Source organism: Notamacropus eugenii, chromosome 6 (genome assembly GCF_028372415.1).
Source record: "Notamacropus eugenii isolate mMacEug1 chromosome 6, mMacEug1.pri_v2, whole genome shotgun sequence".
NCBI lineage: Eukaryota > Metazoa > Chordata > Mammalia > Diprotodontia > Macropodidae > Notamacropus > Notamacropus eugenii.
In genome coordinates this window covers 30,072,552-30,093,932 of record NC_092877.1, presented here as the reverse complement: position 1 = coordinate 30,093,932, position 21,381 = coordinate 30,072,552, and the positions used below count along the sequence as shown (strand labels likewise).

Sequence of the window (21,381 nt, the reverse complement as noted above, 5' to 3'; positions counted from 1 at the left end):
ACGGGCCAGTAGGAGCAAGGACAGAGAGCCCTGGCCCCACCAGTTATAGAAAAGGCAAACCTGTGTTGTAGAACAAAGGGTTAACCTTCCTATCCTGTAGGTGCCTCCTTTCCCTTCCCAGGGACCCCTGCATTTGGGGAGGCTCACTCTTCCACTCTGATGTCTCCTGTGGCCCTGAAGGCACTAGAGTTTCCCCCGGAACAATTGGCCAAAACAATAGTAAGAAACCGGTCCCCCATTCCACCAGTCAGGGGTTTTGCAACTTAATCCAGTTGTCTGACTGGGGCTCTCTGGGGATATAAATAGGGCTGCTGCTGCTTCTTTGAGAGCTGGAAATGGGAGCAGGTAAAGCTCGTATTCTTACACCGCTCTCTTTTGCTCAGCAGTATGAGATTAGTCACCTGGAATGAGCCAGGAGGGGAGCTTATGAACACTGCTCAAGGTAGCAGATAAGTGGGAAGAAGATCCTTTCGAATCCTTGTGGGCTGGAGAGGCACTCTGCAAGCATCTGACCTGCATGAGGGACTTGGCAGGATTGTCTGGTGCAAACCATCATCCACCCTCCCTCTAATCTCCCCTGAGAAACATATTATAATTCTTTGTTTCTGCTAAATGTTAATGATTTATTAGGGAATGAGTGAGGGTCAGGCAAGAGAGATCACTGATATGTGTGCTTTGCTACTTTTGCCCATCATTTAAAATGTCTTTCCTTGAGTAAATAACATTATCTTACGTGTGGTCTAACAAGCATGCAGAGAAGATCCAGATTCATCTGTAATGCAAGCCCTTGAAAATTGGGTCCCTCTCTTCCTGTAGGAGGAAAATATACATGTTTTTTCTTCTCAGCTTGAGGGTTGTCTCTCCCCCCTGCCCCATATTTGTTTTGTGGATGGCCATAAATATCATACCTCTTGAATTCATGGCTGTTAGAGGTTTCTTCTTGGTGCTTGGCTCCACAACAGCAACTGACCACAGAGTAGTTCAGTATCAAAAATATGGTCCATAAATCTAGGATCCTTTCTTCCGGGGTCCTGATCAAAGGGAACAGTGGGCTGATTGTTTGACAGACTTGCGCTTTGGAGACATTTGGTAGAGTGGGAAGTATCAGGAGCTGAAAAAAAAATTAGCGATGATCTCACCTTCATATTTTATAGACAGGCATATCTTAACATTTTTGGTTTAAGCCATTCGAGAAGGGATCTGTGGCGTTTGGATTCCTGACACAATGATGTCAGTATATCCTAAAAGACAATGAAACCTGATCTTTTTGGTGCCTCCTTTTGAAAAGAACCATTTAATTTTAATTTTTTCTCAATTCTTTATTCATTTTTTCTGGGAGTCTTTGGGCTCCTGTTGCAACCTCATAAAAAATGGTGGTAAACGAGTTAAGAATTTTTAATGCAAAATAACCCTTGTGTTTATAGGGAGCATTATGGTCTATTGCAAATAATGGTGCTAGGCTGAGGAGTACAATCTCTGCTACTAACTTGTCCCAGGGTCTTGGACAAATCTTTGGACATCAAGTTCTTCACTTGCAAAATGAGAGGGAAATTGTTAAGCTCAATGTTCCCTACATAATATGGGCTATTAAATAAATGTTTCCATTCGTAATCATATTTCTTAAGTCTGTGATTCTCTGTATTTATGGCTCTCAAACTCTTTTGAAGTATGTTTTGTTTAGAATATTGATTTGATCTTTAATTCTTTTAAATAAGAAACATTTATTTTTTCAACTCCTTATTCTCAAAAATTCTGCACTTTAATGATTTTCCCTACTAGTGATTTCCCAGGATCTCTCTGTCTTCGTCAATAAATACAATTTTTATCTGCAGCTAGACTGTCTTTTTTGGGATAAGGATGATTAGTACATTATTAGGATTTTGAAGTTGTTAAATTTCTGTGTGTTTCAGGACTGGTTATGAGAGTATATTAGCTAAAGTTTAATCACAGTTCTTTGAGACAAGATGGTACCATCATGGCCACTCATCATAGCTTACATAAGTGTTGTCTAATTTAGTACGAGATACATTCTGTCCCATGATGTGAACTTACTGTTTTCTGAGATCTTTAATAATGGTCTCAAATTCAAAAATGTTTCCTTTTGTCCTCATAAACTATCACTGCGTTCCAAAGATTCCAGTATTTTGGCAAATAGTAAATGTGGTAGAATGGCATTGATAACTGTCACTTACTACCTATGCGACCTTGGGCATGTTTAATCTGTCTTGGGCCTATTTCCTCTTCTGTATAATGAATGTGTTGGACACAAAGACTTCCAAGATCCCTCCCAGCTCTAAATCTATACCATGTTTAGTTATCAAAAAATATCCTTCCAGATCCAAATCTGTGATCCAGTTGAATGTAAGATACTTGAGTACTAAGAATCTCTCTCTCTCTCTCTCTCTCTCTCTCTCTGGGCTGTCTCTTTCTCTCTGTCTCTCTGTCTCTCTCCCTTTCTCTCTGTCTCTCTATCTCTATGTCTCTCTCTTTCTCCATCTCTCTCTCTGTCTTTTTTTATCTTGAGTACCAGTACAGTTCCTGGCACATAATAGATATTGTCTGAATGATTTAAAGAGCAAATTAATATTACAATAAAAGACATGTCACAAGACATTGAGTGACAAAAAATGTAGACAGATGAAATATGATTATTCACAGAAAAAATTTTTGTAATACTCCATATTACGTATTGTATGTTACTGTGGTGTATACAGTGCAGAAGATACAGTGAAGTTTGTATGGCCATGTTGATGATTGGCCCCAGCATTTCTGGTCATAAATTCCACAAATAAAACTCAGCATTAATTAAACAGCCCACACCATTCTGGGGACATACAAGAGAAAAAAGTGACCCCCTTTTTTTCCAACTACATCTCTTTATATTTGGTTTGAAAAATAACAGTTGCCCTAAGTATAAGACCAATTCCCTACTGTGATTTTGAGTTCTTTATTCCTGTAAGAACTGGGGAATGCTGGCAGTCTGTAGTATTAACATTATTCATTGCTCTGAATGAAGAAGGATGTCTGGAGACCCCATTGCAAGTTTCCAAGTGGATGTTCATCTTTGTCCCAGTTCTTCTCTGAAGGGTTTTGCATTTCCATGGGCTCTGCAGGAGATTGCAGCCCAGGAGAGAACTTGGAGCCCAGAAGGCTTTCACAGCTTTACAGGATGATGCTGTATTAGATTCTCATCTGACTCTTCTCACTTCCTCCCTCCATCCAATACACCTGATTTAGCACTCTTTCCCATACATAAGATGAAATGACTCCTTTGAGGAAGGGGTGTAACTTGGCTTGGGGGAAGAAAATACTCTAGGCTGAAGTATTGTAAATGCTACAAGCATCAATCTGCCCAGTAGTTGGCAAGGGGCAGTGGTCATATTCTCTATTGAATCTGCCAACTCGATGAGACTTTGCTATGATCCTTCAGAGCATGGCTTTTGACATAGAGATAAAGGATGGATGCCCTTTCAGTCAGTTAGTGATACTGTACTATAAATGTGCCTTTTACATCACCTTCTTTTCTCTTCTCTGTGCTTCCTTCCACATCCTGCTTGCTCTCTCCTTTTTTCTCCTATTCTGCCATCCCATTTCTTTTTCTTCCCCTTTTCTTTCCTTTCCCTGTGCCTTAGACCTGCCAGTGGTACCCAAGGGAATTTCTGTGGCCTGGAGCACAGCATATTCAGCAAACTGCTGAGCACTGCTGGAACACATTGAAACCAGTCATTTGCCCTATTTTCGGAGTCAAATGCAGTAAGGCCTCATTAATTCAGCCCCCAATAATAATTGGGCTGATGGCCAGGCTGAAATTTACCCAAAGAAATGGTGTAAATACGATGCTAAGAGGGAATGTCTAAGATAGTTTTAAAAAAAGAAGAAATTTTTCCAGTACCCTCAAAAGTACTCATGGCTATACAGTCAACCAATTTGCTAAGCATTAATTATGTTTATCTAATGGACTGACTCCTGAGTAATAGTGAGTTTTGCATTGGAGGTGAAAGGATGGCTTCCACATGTTACAGGGTGGAGGTGGAGGGGGAGTTGGAGGTGAATTCAAATGAGATAATAATTTGTAAAGTGCTTAGCATGGTACTTAGCACATAGTAAGTACTATGGATGTCATACAGAGTAGATAACATTTGAGATTTCTTCCAAGTATGAGATTCAGGATCTCTGGCCAATTGTGGGTACTGCATTCTAGTAGGTAATTGAGAAACTAGAACACATTAAGAGAAGGATAACCAGAATGGTGAGGGAACTTGAAACCAAGCCATACAAGGACTGATTGAAGAAACTAGGGTTGTTTAGCCAGGGGAAATGAAGTTATGATGGGACATTATTGCACTCAAGTAACAGAAGGGTCTACATATGGAAGGAAGGATTAGATGTTTGTTGCTTGGCCCCAGCAGACAACGTTAGGACCTGATAGAAGGAAGTTACAGAGGAACAGATTTTAGTTCAATTTCAGTATAGCAGTCAGGGTTCAGGGTCAGCTTTGTGGAGGTATGACTACAGCTGTGTACACCCTACTTTATTCTACAGTCACACCAACTCTAATCCCCCTCTACTCTAACTGCCTTTGGCTTATTTCCTTATTAAAATGTTAGGAAATTGAGGGATATATTCTGATATTTCCACATAAGTTAATAGATGCTCACAAACAGTATCAATTAATTAATTAGCTCTGAGCCCCCACCTATAATTGTTACAGTTCACCTATAAATTGTCTTCCTGCTTTCAAGATCAAACCTCCATCTCATAGGTTTAGACAAGCTTCAGTCTTAATTTATTAACTTCCACAAACAATACAAAGACATAGTTAACTATTTCAACACTGTATCACAGATAAGAAAGATCCTAGCAAGAGCATCCTTTAACCATAAATGGTAACTACTGACTCCTCCATATACCTCTGCAAACATGGTTGTCTCAGGATGGTAATCAGAGTCTCGCAAGAAATAATTTTCTTCAGGTTATCTTCTCCAAAATATTTCATCTCCACAGGGCAAGAGTTAAACATACTTTTCTGAGGAAATATTTCTCCTGGACACTTGAGTCTCTCAAGAAAGAAATCCTCTTAGTTCTTTCCCTTTGTGTCTCCTTTATTCCTTTATAGCCATGACAATAAACTCTCCAGAATTACAATTAAACTATGACTCCTCAAGATTCTATCCCCTCTTAGAGTTACAGAAACAAGGATTACATAAGCTAAAGTTTCTTTTATCAGATTTTCTTTTTCGTCACCATTTTATTTTTTAAATTAAAGGTATTTTTTTAAAAAAATTAACCAATCTATTTTTTTTCTCCCTCTTACACCAATCCCATCAAGGGGGGAAAAGCCAAATTCTTTTTAACTAACATACATAGACAAGCAAAACAAATTCCTTCATTGGCTGCATTTAAAGAATATATGTCTCCTTCTCTATCTTGAGTCCATGACCTCTCCCTCAGGAGGTAGGTAACATGCTTTATTATGATTCCTGTGGAATCATGGATTGTCGGTGTGTTGATCAGAGTTCTTATAGCTTTTAGAGTTGTTGTCTTTACAGTGTTGTCGTATTGTATAAGTTATTTTCCTGATTCTGTTCATTTCATTCTTCATCAATTTCTAAAAGTCTTCAAAATTGTTTGTTTTTATATTGATTTTATGATATAAATTATTCTTCTGTTTCTCTACTCACTCTTTCAATTCATGCAAGTCTTCATTTCTTACAATACATTTTCCCATCCCATTCATATATCACAATTGGTCTAGTCATTTCCCAATCAATGTTCATCTGTTTCCAGTTTCTTGCTGCCACAAAAAGAATTGGTATAAATATTTTTATACATACAGGACCTTTTCCTCTTTCTCTGATCTGTTTTTGATATAAGCCTAGTAGTGACATAGCTGAGTTAAAAAGCGTGCACTCTTTGTTAGCATGTTTGTGTATAATTTCAAATTACTTTCCAGTATGACTGTACCCATTCATAGACCCATTAATAGTACATCCATGTCCCTGTTTTCCCATAGCTCCTACAAGACTTGTCATCTTCTTTTATGTGTGATATTCACCAGTCTTATGGGTGGAATGGAACCTCAGAATGGTTTTAATTTGCATTTGTCTAATTATTAGAGATCTAGAGCATTTTTTTCATATAATTATAGCTATTCTTGGTTCCTTTTATTGAAAACTGTCTATATCATTAGACAATTTTTCATTTGAGTATTGGATCTTATTCTTAAAAATTTGAACCAATTCTTTATATATACATTAGAAATGAGATCTTTATCAGAGAAACTAGATATAGGAATGACTTACAGATTGGAGGTATTGCTGGGAAGATTTCTATTCAGATATGAATTGAATGAGAACTCTTTGTTCTCTTTTAATATCTGCTTCTCTATAATTAATGAAAATCCCCCACAGTCTCTATAAGACAAGATTTAATAAGCATCTTTTGCTACCACGATAAAAAGTTAAAAGTGATAGAACTGTATTTCTTTAAGCATTTTATGTCAAACATTTTTCTAAAATTTACATTTTGACTAATGACTCCAAATCACTACACTTCTAAAAATGCATATAGTATTTTCTAATACCATAGTGCTTGTAAGCAATTTCATTACAAAGAGATAGATATAATGCCTAGAATTAATATAGTGCTTGGTGTTTTGCAGAACATTTTACAAATATTATTCTCATTTTATCCTCATAACAACCTTGGGAGATAGATCCTACTGTTATTCCCATTTTAAAGATTAGGAAACTGACTCAGACAGAGGTTAAGCAGCTTGCTCAGGACTGCATAGCTAGAAAAATATCTGAGGCTACATTTGAACTCAGATCTTCATGATTCCAGGTCCAGCACTCAATTTTCGACTGTCTGGAATAGTCTTCCAAGACATGGATTTCCTTATGCTCATTGGGGAACTTCCTTCTCATCACCCCTCCAAGCAGAGTGGACTATGACTGGCTGTCCTTTTGGTCCCTGTACAACCCAGAAGCCACTCCTATGTGATCTAGCCATCTAAGCACTTTTAGGATGTGGTCTTCTGCTCCACTGGGCCCTGGCCCACCCACAGAAAGCCTGTGTCTAAGGCTTTGTTTGCCCCCTTCTCTTTAGCTGCTGCTATTGCCAACCCTAGCTAAGAAGGCTGCAAATTCCCCAGCACCACCACTGCCACCCACCCCTTCATAATCATCTTATTAAAAAGGGTTTTGTTCCTAGAGCATTTGTTAATTGAAGCGTTAAAAATAATTTGAATTATTTTAATGGTAGGCGTTTTGTTTTTTTCTTACTTACTTAGAAGCAGAAGGCTCTAAGAATGATGGTCCAAGAATCTATGTGCTGTAATCTCTATCCTGTGGAAGGTTTGTTGAATGATTAATTAAAGGATGAATTCCCCTGAGGTGCTAACTGAGGGTTGTATCAACCATGAGAAATTATCATTGGGCCTCAACCCAATTTCAGAGATCTTATCATGAGCACAGGATCCAGAAATGCCAACATTAAGAGGAGTAAACCCGATGTCCTTCCTCTTTCTTCTGTCTAGGTGCTTACCTAACATACTGATCCTTAGCAAAAACAAGCACAGTGTCTTAGCATTGGGAGAGTCCTTAGAAACCACCTAGTCTAGCCCCACTCTAGTCTAGTTAAGGACTTTTATGTACAGTGATAAGAATTCCAGTATCTAAAAGGCCTTTTTTTCTCCTTCAAGAACAGATGAGTGTCTTCCTCCACCTTTTGAATCCCAAGTACTATTTCAGTTCAATCCAATTCAACACCGTTAGTCTTCCCAGTGATATCTTTAGTGCCTGCTCATTTTAGTGATGAAATAGTATTTCTGAGAAGTAGAGTGAAGGTGAGCCAGCTCAGAAGGAGCTAAAGATGAAGGCTCCAGATGTGTCACCTACACATTTACATGTGCCAGTCAGTGAGTAAAGATTTATTAAGCATCTACAGTGTGCCTCCAGGTCCTGGCCAAGTGCTGGGGAAATGATAAGTTCTATTCTCAAGGAGCTCAAAGTCTAATGGAGGTTGACAACATGCAAACAATTGTGTACAAACAAGTTTTTATAGCATAAATTTGAAATAATCAACAGAAGGAAGTCACTAGAATTAAGGGAGATTGAAAAAGAATTCTTGCAGAAGATGAGATTTTTGTTGGGACTTGAAGGATGCTGGGGAAGTCAGAAGGGAGAAATGAAGAGGGAGAACTTTCCAGGTCAGGGGGACAGCCAGAGAAAATGTCAGACTTGAGAGAAGGAGAGTTTTGTTTGAGGAACAACCAGGAGACCACTGTCACTGAATTGTAGAGTATGTGGTGGAGGGGTAAACTATAAAAAGACTGGAAAGGTGGTGGGGCAGGTTATAAAGGTCTTTGAATGCTAAACAGAATCTTACAGTTGATCTTGGAGGTGAGAGGGAACCTTAAGCATTTATGAAGTATGGTTAAGAAGTGTTTGTATTCAGGGCTCTGTGCTAGATACGAGGGGGAGACAGAACTGAATACAATACATACCCTGCCCCAAAAACTTGTAGTCAGGCGGTATGCTGGTGTCTAAGTTATTTGCCTTGATCTTCTAGGCAATAAATGTGCCTGCTTTCAAGAATGTACCTAATTGGTAAGCTTTATGATGTAAGTTATCATGCCTGTCATTCCCTAATTCCCCTCTCTTCTTGTTTGTGTCTTGAAGATTTTCAGAGTATTTTTATACCTTTCAATATCCCCTTAGAAACATCTCCCTTAAATTATTTCCAATTTTCCCTCTCAATTTTGTTACCTGTGATTACTAAGGCATCTATTTCTTACTCTAGAATTCTAGGTCCATTCAGTTCCCCAGATTGAATTTCGATTCAACAAATAATTATTGAGCACCTGCTATATATAAAGGACTGTGAAAGTCTGAAAGTAACAGTATCTAGGAATTTACTTTCCTAGGGAATGTTAGAGAACTTATATTCCACACAGAATGTATGGTCTATATTTATTGTTTTTAAGACCATTTTACCAGAGCTATTGGAATCAAAAAGAAGAACAGACTCATTTTCTGTCCTCAGGGAACTTGCAGCCTATTAGATAATACATATATTCAGATGACTTTAGTGGAAGGTACAATGTGATAACTATCATCAGAGAAATAGAACATGTCAATGAGTGACCCCAAAAAGAGAGTATGTTTAGGTGGGAGGATTTTAGGAAGAGGCTTCATGGAGAGTCTGACATTTAGCTGGGTCTTAAATTATGGATAGATAGAATTTTAAAGATGAAGGGAGGAGAAAGAGGAGCCTTGATGGATTGAACAGTATGCACTAAGGTCTAGATATGAGAAACTATAAGGACCACGTACAGGTAACAGTGCAGACTAATAAATGCCATCTTGCTGGAAGGACCACTGGTCATGGGATAAGCAAAGGAACATGATCTCCTCTAACTCTTTGACTGTTATCTTGGACAAATCACCTTTTCTCTGAATCTCAGTTCCCCTCATCCCTGAAATGGGAGCTTTGAATGGAAGAATTTCCAAGGGCCTTTCTGGGTCTGATTTCCTCTGAGTCTAGCTCATTGTGCTGTGACGTAGTACCTCTTTTGGTTCTCTGAAAAAGCATTAACCTTTTAAAACACTTTCCCATTGTAAATTCTGGTTGATTTGGAGGTTTTCTTACCTCTTCATCTCTCTTGACTTATTTAAGTTCTCTCTACCCAAAGGACATTTGTGTTTTCATGTTGAGTTTCTCCTTTCTCTCTCTTCCCTCTTACCTAGTGAATGCTTGCATTTTATTGATAGGCTTTCAGACAGAAGGGGTAGAATGTTTATTCTTTTGGGTTTATCTCATATTATTAACCTCTTGAAATCTCTTTATGTTTGTAGACTTTATTGTTTTCCATGTTAATGTTTGCTGCTAATTCTTTCTCTATCATGCATTTCATCTACCTGTTTATTCTTACTTTACATTAGAAATTCCTAGCCAGGGTGTCCATCCTCCTTTTTTAAATTATGGTAATTGCATTTCAATATTATTGGTTTCCTTTGTAAGACCATGTATTTTATTTTCTGTGCTTATTTTCAGAAGTCCATAGGCTTTCCCAGACTGCCCAAGGAGTACATGACACACAAAAATGTTAAGATTCTTTCTATTGGGTCACTGATAAGAGTAGCATATGAGGCCAAAGAAACATACTCCTTGGTCCTAAGTTTTGCATCTTTTCTCCTAGACCTAGTCATTTCATGTTTTATATGGAAATATTCAGTGTCTCACTCTTTCTAATATCCTTTCTGTTTCCTCTGTTTTTCTCTCTTCCCCTCAATGAAATACTGTCCACAGAACATAATAGTTAACCAGAAGTTGCCAGACCTAATCCCATGACCAGGGGTGATTGGCCACAACTATGCAATCAGTGAATGGATGGCATGGACCCTTTGCCTTAATTTCCTTATCTGTAAAATTAAGGGTATTTTCCTCTGATAAAGCTATCTTGGACTCACATGTAAGAATTTATGTGAAAATGTTTAAAGATGTTTGTTTCTTCTCAGATGTGTTTCTGACCAGATATCTTTCTGTTTCTGAATTGAGTCAGGGATGAGTTGCAATTCCTATAATAATAAGGAAACACTCCTTATACGGGCAGGTTTTTAGTCATTAGTTATTAGACACATTCTCCTACAATGCCTAGAATGGGACCTTGCACAGATCAGACATTTGATAAATACGTGTTGAATGAATGAACCATCTCTGCATCAGCAAGAGCATCACAATTAACATGTCTAAAACCGGACTCACTTTTCCACCAAAACCTGTCTCTCCTTCATTATTTTGACTGATGGCGTCACCTCTTTCCAGTAATCCAGACTAGAAATCTGAGTCATCTCTGATTCTTCCTTTACTGGACACATTCAATCAGCTGCATCATCTCATCAATTATGAGGTCTTTCAGATTTTCCATATGCTTTATGTTTTCTACTTCAGCCCCCCCTTATCTCTCACCTGAACTACTATAACATCTTCTTCACTGGTCTCTCAGCTACATCTTCAGTCCATTTTACAAAGATTCTGGTTTGAGTTCACAAGGGCTATACGTGATCACCAAAGCAGGAGGGCATGACGTACTTAACACCAAGTTGGGAAGCATAGCGTGTACTTGTCAGCCGTGGGTACACAGAACACTCTGTTGAGGTGAGACAATCAGTAGGGAGGCTTGCAGAATTTAAACATGAAGAGGCCTTAAGGGTCATCTAGTCCAACTGTTATTTTCCAGATTAATAAATAGGCCTGGTGAGAGGGAAGTAACTTACCTAAGTCACATAGGTAGTAAAAGACTAGGCAAATCTGGGCATTTGAAATCAGGTCATGAATGCAAAAAAGATTAACAGGAATCCAAAGCAAAAATTTTTGTTGCTAGAACACTCACAGTGTCTCCACCCCCCTACTTTTCTCTCCCTCCCCCCGCCCTGCAAATCATCTCAGGGTGCTTTTTCTTCGGTGAGACCTTAAATCTTTAATTTTTATAGCAGTTATAAGCATGGATCTCCCTATTAATCAAAGAATGTTGGACTTGGAGTCAAGAAGCCTGAGTTCTAATGTGACCTCTGGCACTTCCAGCCATGTGACCTTTGGCACGTGATTTCACCTGCCTGAGCCTCAGTTTCGTGATCTGTCCAATTGGAATAATAAAATATTATCTCCCTCACAGGGGTGTGGCAAAGAAAGGATACACAGATGTGTGATAGCATTTTTTCCCCAGATCTCCTGACTCTCACGTGATGCAATGACAGGGAGATAGTCATTTCAGGAAGTAGAAAAATGAGTCAAAGCCATTATGTTTATGGATTCAATGTACCTTCTTGAGTCACCTTGCTAGTAGGTACATGTTAAATAAGGTATCTCCTCAGCCCATGTGGCTTTAAGCTTTAAGGACCCCCATTTTTTTTCTGCTTCTCAAGTATCTATTAACTCATCTTTACTTAGTGAGCTTAAGGTTTGCAAAACACTGTCTCCATAACCATCCATCAAAGGGATTGGAAGTATTATCCATATTTTCCAACTAATGAAACTGAGACTCAGAGATATTAAACCAAAACACTCTTTCCCGCAGCACCAAGTAAGGATATGTCAAAGATCACATTCAAACTTGGATCCTAAGATTCTAAGACTAGATCTCTTTCTTCTTCACCATGTTGCTTTGAAAACTTTGCCTGGGTTCACATTCAACTTGATTAAATGTATTTTAGAAGAAAAGGGGGATAAATGTTGAAGGAGATTGTGATAGAAAGGAACTTTAAATAATGAGCAGTTGTCTCCTTACCTGATTGGCATAGCTGGGCATACTGGCTAGTTGAACAATACCAGCATTCTCAATTGCTTTCAGGACTATGACTGCCTGGTTTTCTTGGATGCCAAGTGACCCTGTTTCCAACCTGTTGTAGAAACTGTGCAGAATACCATCATGGATAGGAGTGGGAGCTACCAAGGAAGTTGATCAGTTGTTACCAGCTATAGTTTTCCAACAAGTTGGCATTGTCTTCTCTTTCCTTTTGCAGTGAAACCTGAGATTTCATCTAACTTCTGCTCTTCCCCCGCCAGTCCTCTGTGTATGCTTTGCTTTTTTTTTTTTTCTTTCTTTCTCAATTACTTTCCAGGAATAATCTCAAAGTAAACCTGGGTGGTGGTGATTGGTTTAAATAAAGTCCTTTGACCTATAGAATTGGTGATGGGGATATGTATGGTACATATTTACTTTCAGGTTTGAAAAGTCCTTTATATACATCATCTTATTTGATCTTTGCAACAACTAGGCAAGAAGGATGTCATTTTTTCCATTTTACAGCTGTTCGGAGAGGTAAATGGTTTGCCAGGATCACACAACTGGTAAACATCAGAGCTAGATTTCTTACTTCAAGTCCAGCATTCTAGCCTATAGAAAAGCATCTATAAACCAAGCAGCCTCAATTTGCTACAAAAGCACAAAGGCTTATGGGGAAAATTGGGCATCTAATGCTTATAGCCTATAAGTGATGCTAAAAAATGTTTGCTATTGTACAACGATTGGGTAATATCTGACTAAATGACAATATCAATAAATCAATGCAATGGAATACTGTAATGCAATCAAAAGTGATCAGTCTGAAAAAGAAGAATAATCAATAGCTAGTATTTATAAAACACCCTGAGCTTTACACGTTATCTCATTTGATCATCATAACAAGCCTATAAGATAGATACCGTTGTTATTCCCAGTTTTCAGATGGAAAAACTAAACCTGAAAGGGAGTGGAGGATTACGTGAGTTACTCAGACTCACACAGCTACTAAATATCCAAGGTCAAATCGGAACTCAGGTTTCCTGAGCTCAGGTTCACTATGCTACATAGCTACCATCATATAAAAAATCTGGAATCATCTGTATGGAAATGATATAAAATAAGTCGGAAAATAAGGAACATAGCTTGTACTTTGTTAGATGAAAACATATGTGCAAATGTATAGGGATGAAGAAAAAAGAAAATTAGGGGGATGCAGGGAGTAACTCAACTGCTAGGGATATTTTACATATTGAAATCCATTTATTCAAATGTATAATTATAAGGTATGTTTAATTTGTTGATTATAATCACATGATCCTCATAACAAGCCTATAAGGTAGATACGATTTTTATTATCATTTTGCAGATGGAAAAACTAAACCTGAAAGGGGGTGGAGGAGTAAGCATTATATAGCAGTGGATAAAGAGAAGGGAATAAGCATTTATATAGTGCCTACTATGTGCCAGGCACTATACCAGGCTTTTTTTTTTAAACAAAGTTCCCATCTCAACAACCCTGCAAAGAAGGTGATAATATTGTAGTTCAGGAAACTGAGGCAAACAGCGGTTAAGTGACTTGCCTAGAATTCGGAATTGCCACAGTAAATTCTAAAGTTACACGTTACAAAGAAGATGAACACCTGAATTGGTAGAGGGAATTTCCTCCCCAGGGACTTCCCTATACCTGTCTCTAATCGTAGGAATGGCGTTTATTATATATTCATTATTCCAAACATTAAAATGCTCAGAATAAATCATTGAAATGTTAGCTCTCCTGCCAGCAGACAGAGTTGTTACTCTGCAGATGAGTCACAACAAATGAAAACTGGCTTTATTTCTGCGGTTTTATTACATTGGGAGGATTCAGGGGTGGTGCTTTTACTCTGTGTTTGCTCCTCCATGGCTCAAGTGGGAGAAGGCTCCAATATTCTGATTTGTTGGTTTCTGCAGCTGGGATGACAGCAGCTCTGTCAGCAGCGGGATCAGCGACACCATAGACAATCTCAGCACCGATGATATCAACACCAGCTCCTCTATCAGCTCGTATGCCAACACTCCAGCCTCCTCGAGAAAAAACTTAGATGTACAGGTAAGTTACCCTCATGGGCAATGGGGATCCAGTCCCAAGCTGCCTTCTGGGAAAAGAGCAGCAGACCTGGAGGAAAAGGATAGAATGACTAGAGGGGAGGGGATTATGTTAGTGGACCAGTCCTGAAGGATCCACCACTGCTACGAGGGCTTCTGGCCCCTTGGAGGCTATTGCTAATTCTTAGCTGGAGCTTGAGGAAAGAAAGTCAAGTTCAATGTCTTGACATGATAACAGCTGTGGAGAGAATACTAGAGTAGGAGCTTAATTAGGGTTACCCGATCTGAGTTAGGTCACCCTAAATTCTGATCTGAGCTCTGACATTATGTCTATTTTGCTTAAGGCAAGTGATTTTTCCCCCTCTTTTCTGAAACAAGGGGTTTGAGTCAGATATTCTCTCTTTTACCTTTAACATTTTGTGACTCTGGTAGGATACTGCATCATATTCTGAAGACAATACTATCACTAAATTTTACTTCATTTTATTTTTAAAATGTTATTTTTACTATACTGTGTTATGGAAATGATTTTTTATTCCATAAATTAAAAATAAAATAAATAATTTTTTAAAAATGTTCGTGAAATCATAGATTTAGAACCAGAAAGGACCCTGGGGCTCTTTCCAATCCCTAATTTTACAGATAAGAAAATTGAGGTCTGTAGAATTGGAAAGTGGTTTGCCCAAGACCACATAATGAAGAAGTATCAGAACTGGTATTTAAACGTTGTTCTCTGCCTCTGAGGAGCAGGTAGGTGGCATAGACTCATTTTCTTGAGTTCAAATCTGGCCTCAAACACTTACTAGCTGTGTGGCCCTGGGCAAGTCACTTAACACTATTTGCCTCCATTTCCTTATCTGTGAAATGAGCTGGAGCTGGAGAAGGAAATGGCAAACCACTCCAGGATCTCAGGACTCAAATGGGGTCACAAAGCATTAGACATGACTGAGCAATGACAATTCTGCCTCTAAATCTTTTCGCAGTACTATGTGTGGCTGTTCACCAAAGGAAACTGAGGTAGATGCCACATAGTCATTGACTGAGTTAGGACCAAAACTCCAATCTCTTAACTTATATAGGTTCCTAGTTTTGGTCATGTTATTGTGCCAACGTTGATTTCTTTTTCCTTCTCTCCCATTTTCCCTTCTCCCCTCTCCTCTTCACTTTCCTCATTTTTTGGAGACTGTGTCTCCCTCTCTCACTGAGGATGGAAGTACTCACTGTTTGGCATGGAAGCTTTGTGTTTCTGACCTGGGCTCAATTCTCCCTTCTGCGGGCAGCCTCGTGGCTCCCTACTCCCATGGCATTCACCATATTAGTGCCAGTCTTGGCATAGACACCACCTTTAGCCCTATTGCAGCTCAAAACTTTTGAGCACTTTTTTAGACGCTCCAGCAGCAGGGATTACGGGCATGTGTTTACACACCCATCATGTCCTATGGTTCCAAAAGCCCTTACACTAATAATCAGTTCTTATTTACTGAACATATATAACTGATACTACAGTTGTGGAGGTTGTTACTAAGCACATGACTAATGCTGAGCTAGGTAAAGCTTCCCAGAGGCTTGAGGTAGGGCTGAGTTTTCTACTGCCTTATTCCTTCTGTTTCCTCCTCCTCCAACCCCACCAACTAAGCCTTTGTTTTCTACAGGTAACCCCCTTCATTGAAAATCTTGTTCTTTGAGAATTGTGCTGAATAAAGGACGTGTGAGGGTTTCCATATGATGAAGTCTCCCAAAAATGTAAACAGTGACTGCCTAATGAGAGGTTTGGGGTATAGCCTCCAGGGCTGCCTGTCACTGCATGTGTTTTCATTTTGAGCAGTATTTGTCTGTGTGCTATGTATGTGTGTATTTTCCTTTAAATCTTTACTGTACATCGTATACTCTGGGATGCTATCCCAGCTCGGTCACCTCCCAATCAGGGAAATGAGAGAATTTAAATACTCCTTCCCATCTAGTGGATGTCCTTAGCACAAACCATTCATTAAAATGTAGATTTCTTCTAGTTTTCCTCATTCATAGGCACTTCACTTTACTGAGACACATACCAGTCCCAAGGGGGGGGAAATGCCTCAAGATAGTCCTTAGACAGCTGGTTTCTGAGCCAAAGGAATTTAGGATTATCAAGGCCTTTGACTGAGAGTAGCTGGTAATAAGCAGTAACTGCAGAAGAAAGATTTCAGTGTGTGGTTTCTCTTTTGTTTACTTGTTACAAGATTGGAGCAAGGGCTGCTCTTAAATTGTGTATTGTATGACTCCCTCAGTCTTTGTTTCTGGGCGGAGAAGGCCATGTTGGAATCTCTGTTCAAGATTTATGGAGTTAACATCTGGAGGATGTGGAAGTGCTTTTTCCCTGAGACATATTCAAATCTAGTGACTACTCAGACACTTGTCTCTTGGGTTTCAAGAGTGGCCTGTCCTCCTTTGCTCCATGTTAAATGTCCTGTTGTTCATCTTGCAAGTATCTCATCAGAAAGCTTTCAGAATTAAAGCATGGGGAGTGATTTAAATGCCAACCTAAACAAATGTTAACCAAAAAAGGTAAGGATTTTTAAAAGAATGATTCCCCAGTCACTTTCCATTGTTTCTGAACCAGGGAGCATCTTGAAACATCTGATTTCAGAAGAACTTGCAACCCACACTGCGCTCTCTCTCCTCTATTACACAGATGATTGTTAAGGGCCATTACTTAACATCCCAGAAGGATGTTAGGTGACTGATAGAATGATAATGCAGTCATTTTCTGAAACTACTCACCCTGAAATTTGGCACCTTTAGATTCTCAGTGACTTTTTTAACATAGGATATCAAATAGGAATATAGAGCCTTATGTCAGAGGAAGAAAAGATATGAGCACAGAGTAAGGAAAGTTGGTGAGGAACAGGATATGAATTCTGAAATTTTCCTTTTTTCAAAGGGAAGCAGAAGAAAGAGGAAAATATAGGGGGGGAAAGATGGGAAGGAAGAGGAAAACATTGAAAAAATGATTCTTTTTCCCAAAAATATGGGGTGTTTATTGCTTCCAGTGCATCAGAAGTAACTTCTTTAACCATATTGGGGGAGGGGAGAATGGTAATAACTGTGGGACAATAGCCTGAAGTTAATTATCGATGAGGGGATGGACTGCTTTCTAGATTATCTGCACTCCTAATCTAGCTTCATCATAGTATTAGATGATCATTATTAACTGGGGATAGATTTGGTCTGGGTGCAGAGTACCTCTGAGTTGGGGCATGAGCTTATGTGTGCGTGTGTGTGTGTGTGTGTGTGTGTGTGTGTGTGTGTGTATGTGTGTATGTGTGTGATAGGAAGATTTCTGGAAAGGATCTTTGGAGCCACCTGCACAATGGATAGAGTGCTGGACTTGGAGTCAGGAAGACCTGAGTTCAAATCCAGCCTCAGACACTTACTAACTGTGTGACTCTGGGCAAGTCACTTACTCCTGTTTGCCTCCATTTCTTATCTGTAAAATGAGCTGGAGAAGGAAATGGCAAACCACCCCAGTATCTCTGCCAGGAAAACCCCAAATGGAGTCAGGGAGAGTCAGACAGGACTGAAACAACTGAATAACAACAAGCCATTTTTTTAGAGGCAGCATGGCATGATGGATAGGACAGTGGCCTTGGAGTTAGGTTTGAATCCATGGATTTAAATTCTTCATGACACTAGGTGAACAAGTCACTTAAACTCTCTGAATCTGAGTTCCTCATCTGTCACATGAGGGTATTGGACTATGTAGACTCTAAGGTCCCTCTAGCTTCCAATTTGTGATTCTATGACACAGTCCCTTCATTTAGCAAATGAGGGGAACTGAAACCCAGAAATGTTAAGCAACTTGTCTAAGTGCCAGGGTTTGATTTGAACTAAAATCCTCTGACCTCAAATTCAAGATAACTTCCCACTCTTCATAATGCTTCAAAGGCTGGTATAGTAATATTTTTGTCATGACACAAATGTTGACTATCTCTTTTTCTGGGTGGGTCATTGTGCTGATTTTTTCCTTTGTTTGTAAGAGGCAGCATGACATAGTGGATAGACACTTGGTGTTGGAGCCAGAAAGACTTCAGTTTGGTTTTTAATCTCTGACCACATCACCTGTATAGCTCTCGGAAAAAATCACAACCTCAGCCTTAGGCAACGCTGTCATAGTATAGAATGCAAACAAGGTCCCAGCATGTGTTGGTAGAGGGAGTTTCCTGTCCTTGTGAAATCAGAGGTCTTGTCCCAACCTCTGTCTCCTCTATTTTTGTAATTCTTTTGATGTCTAACACATAGGAGGCATTTATCCTGTAAATGTTTACTGAATGAATAAAGTCGTGATCAGGTTTGCATTCAGAGTTCTAAGGGTTGGGATTTTGGGGAAATGAACAATCCTCCCCAGAATCTGGCCACTTTACTCAGAATGCCTTGTTCCCCCATTTGGATGATTAAATGAGAACTGATTAGAACCTTATTTCTACAGTTTGTCCCTACAGATGTTACAAGGCTGTTTGTGAAGGGGTAGATGGCAGGAGTTCTGGGCTTACAAAAAGTAGATAAATATTCCTGCCCCATCCACAATAATCCCACAAAGAATGCCAGTTCCACCCATGGTCTGTAAGCTAGCACATATGTCTTTTATATGTATATATATAATATTTTATTCTGTCCCAATTTCATGTAAAAACAATTTTAAACATTTTTTTTAAATTTTGAATTCAAAATTGTCTCTCTCCCCCACCCAGAGATGACGAGCAATTTGATATAGGTTATATATAGCACATTCTTCCTTGTTTTATTTTTCTCTGCAATTGATTGCATTAATTTGCATGGATTAACGGGGACTTAAGATCCAGATTACTAAATCAAATATTTAGATCTGGAAGGGACCTCAGAGTCATCTTCTTTATCATTTTATAGATGAGGAAATTGAGGCAATGAAAAATAAAGGGATTTACCCAAAGACCCTAAGCAATGGAGTCAGAACTAGAATCTAGGTTTCCTGGCACACAAGTCAGAATTCTTTTTCAGGATGTGAAAGAGCTATCAAAGGAACACAACATTAGGGCCTGAGAGTCAGGGAGACACGAGTTGGAATCTGACTTCAGACACTTACTAGCTGTGTGACCTTAGACCAGTCACTTCACCTCAGTTTCCTCATCTGTAAAATGGGTATTATAATAGCACCCACCTCCCAGGGTAGTTGTGAGGATGAAATGAGATAATATTTGTAAAGCCCTTAGCACAGTGCCTGGCATGTGGTAGACACTATGTAACTGTGAGGTATTATAATTATGTGAAAGAGGGAATAGATGTGTTCACTTGGGACCCTAAAGGGAAAACTAAGGCTGTTGGGTAAGAGTTTGGAGGCAGGTGGTATGGCCTAGTGAAAAGAATACTAGGTTTAGCATTGAGGACTTGGGTTTTAAATCCTGGTCCTATACCTGTGGGACATTGGGTTAGTAATTTCTCCTTTCTAGGTGTCCTTTTCTTAGATGTAATGGAAAGGGGTCAGAAAGGATGATTTAGTGAAAACATGTTTCAACTCATTGTCAGGGAAAACTTCCTAACAATTAAATCCATGGTCACAAAAATGGAATGGACTCTACCTGAGGTGGTGGTGAATTCTGTGACATTAGAGGTCTTCAGGGGTGTAATGGGAAGGGCTCTGGATGTGGAGTCAAAAAAGATCTGGGTTTGAATCCCCTCTCTGAACTTAACTATATGATCATGAGCATGTCTCTCAAACTCTCTCTGAGTCCTCGTTTTTTCATTTGTAAAAAATGGAGATGATAGTATTCAGGCTACAGGTCTATTGCAAGGACTGGATGATATAATGTGCGTACAGAGCTATAGAAATGTTAATATATGTAATATGATTATATAACAGAATGTTATGTATGTGACAGGTATTTTATATTCATGATTAATAGTGTCAAGGATGGGACAAAAGAGATTGTAGTAATATTGAGATGACCATCTGTGAGTTCATTCCAACTCTAAAATTGTTTGCATAATTAATATAACTGAGGACAGCTAGGTGGTATCCAATGCTGAGCCTAGAGTCAGGAAGACAGTGCATCTATCCTTGAAATGCATGTTCAATACATTCATTCTCCTTTCTGTTCCTCTTTCCTTGCTTCTGCTGCCTTGAGAGCAGTAAGTGGGATCAAATTTCCTATTTTCTCCCCACTGGGCTAGCCTCCAGCACATTCTCAGTGACTTCTTCTGGGCATATTAGGAGGTAAAATTAATCAGTAAGCATTAATTGAGCTACATTACTATATTCAAGGCTCTGTGATAGGTACTGTAGGGGAGAGCAAAATGGATAGGGCTCAGTCTCCGGTGAAGTAGACGGAACAGTAAGACACAGGTACAATGACAAGTAATTAACCGAACAAGGTAATTTATCCAAATTGCCAAATGAGCCTTGCAGACTGTGAATGCACAGAAATTCAGAAGAGGGAGAGGCAGCCATGGCTGCAGATGAGCATGAGCTGACTCTCATAGGATCACAGGGAGTTGAATTCTTCTAGCCTTCAAGGCTGGCCCATTATGGGGATAAGGAATGCATTCTGAACCACTCCCAAGGTTATAGGCACAAAAATCTTAGTTGTCAGTCTTTTCAGGTAAAAACTTCTCTTTGAAGAGTTCTTCCCTTGAGCCCCTGGCCCTTTCTGAAATGTTACAAAACCTTGAATTGGGGCATAGTATAGCCATCCCAAAAGTGATCCAACATAGCTCTGTTATAGGGGGGAAATAGTAGAGGCCTCAGGCCTTAGCCCTGTTGCTGAAATCTGGAATTTAAGTGTTCCCTAACTGTTTTGGAATATCTTGATAGGATATAAGAGCACTGTACTATAATACCTGCATTTGAATCCTTGATTTGGACATTGACTAGCGAGAAGGACTCTGAGAAGGAAATCGTTTCTTTAAACCTCAGTTTATTCATCTGTGAAATGGGTCTAGTAGTACTTGTACTATTTTTAAAATGTTTTTGGTGTGGAGTTCTTGGAGGGAGCACTTTG

At 39.1% G+C, this 21,381-nt stretch overlaps 1 protein-coding gene across 6 annotated transcripts in view; it reads left to right on the top strand.

Moving 5' to 3' along the window:
• Positions 1 to 21,381, top strand: part of NAV2 (neuron navigator 2) — a 446,141-nt gene that overhangs the window by 344,499 nt on the left and 80,261 nt on the right. For all 6 annotated transcript variants that reach the window (XM_072619354.1, XM_072619352.1, XM_072619351.1 and 3 more), the window contains one exon: positions 14,237 to 14,375. In XM_072619354.1, the coding sequence (XP_072475455.1) occupies positions 14,237 to 14,375 (139 nt within the window). The remainder of the gene's footprint in view (positions 1 to 14,236; positions 14,376 to 21,381) is intronic.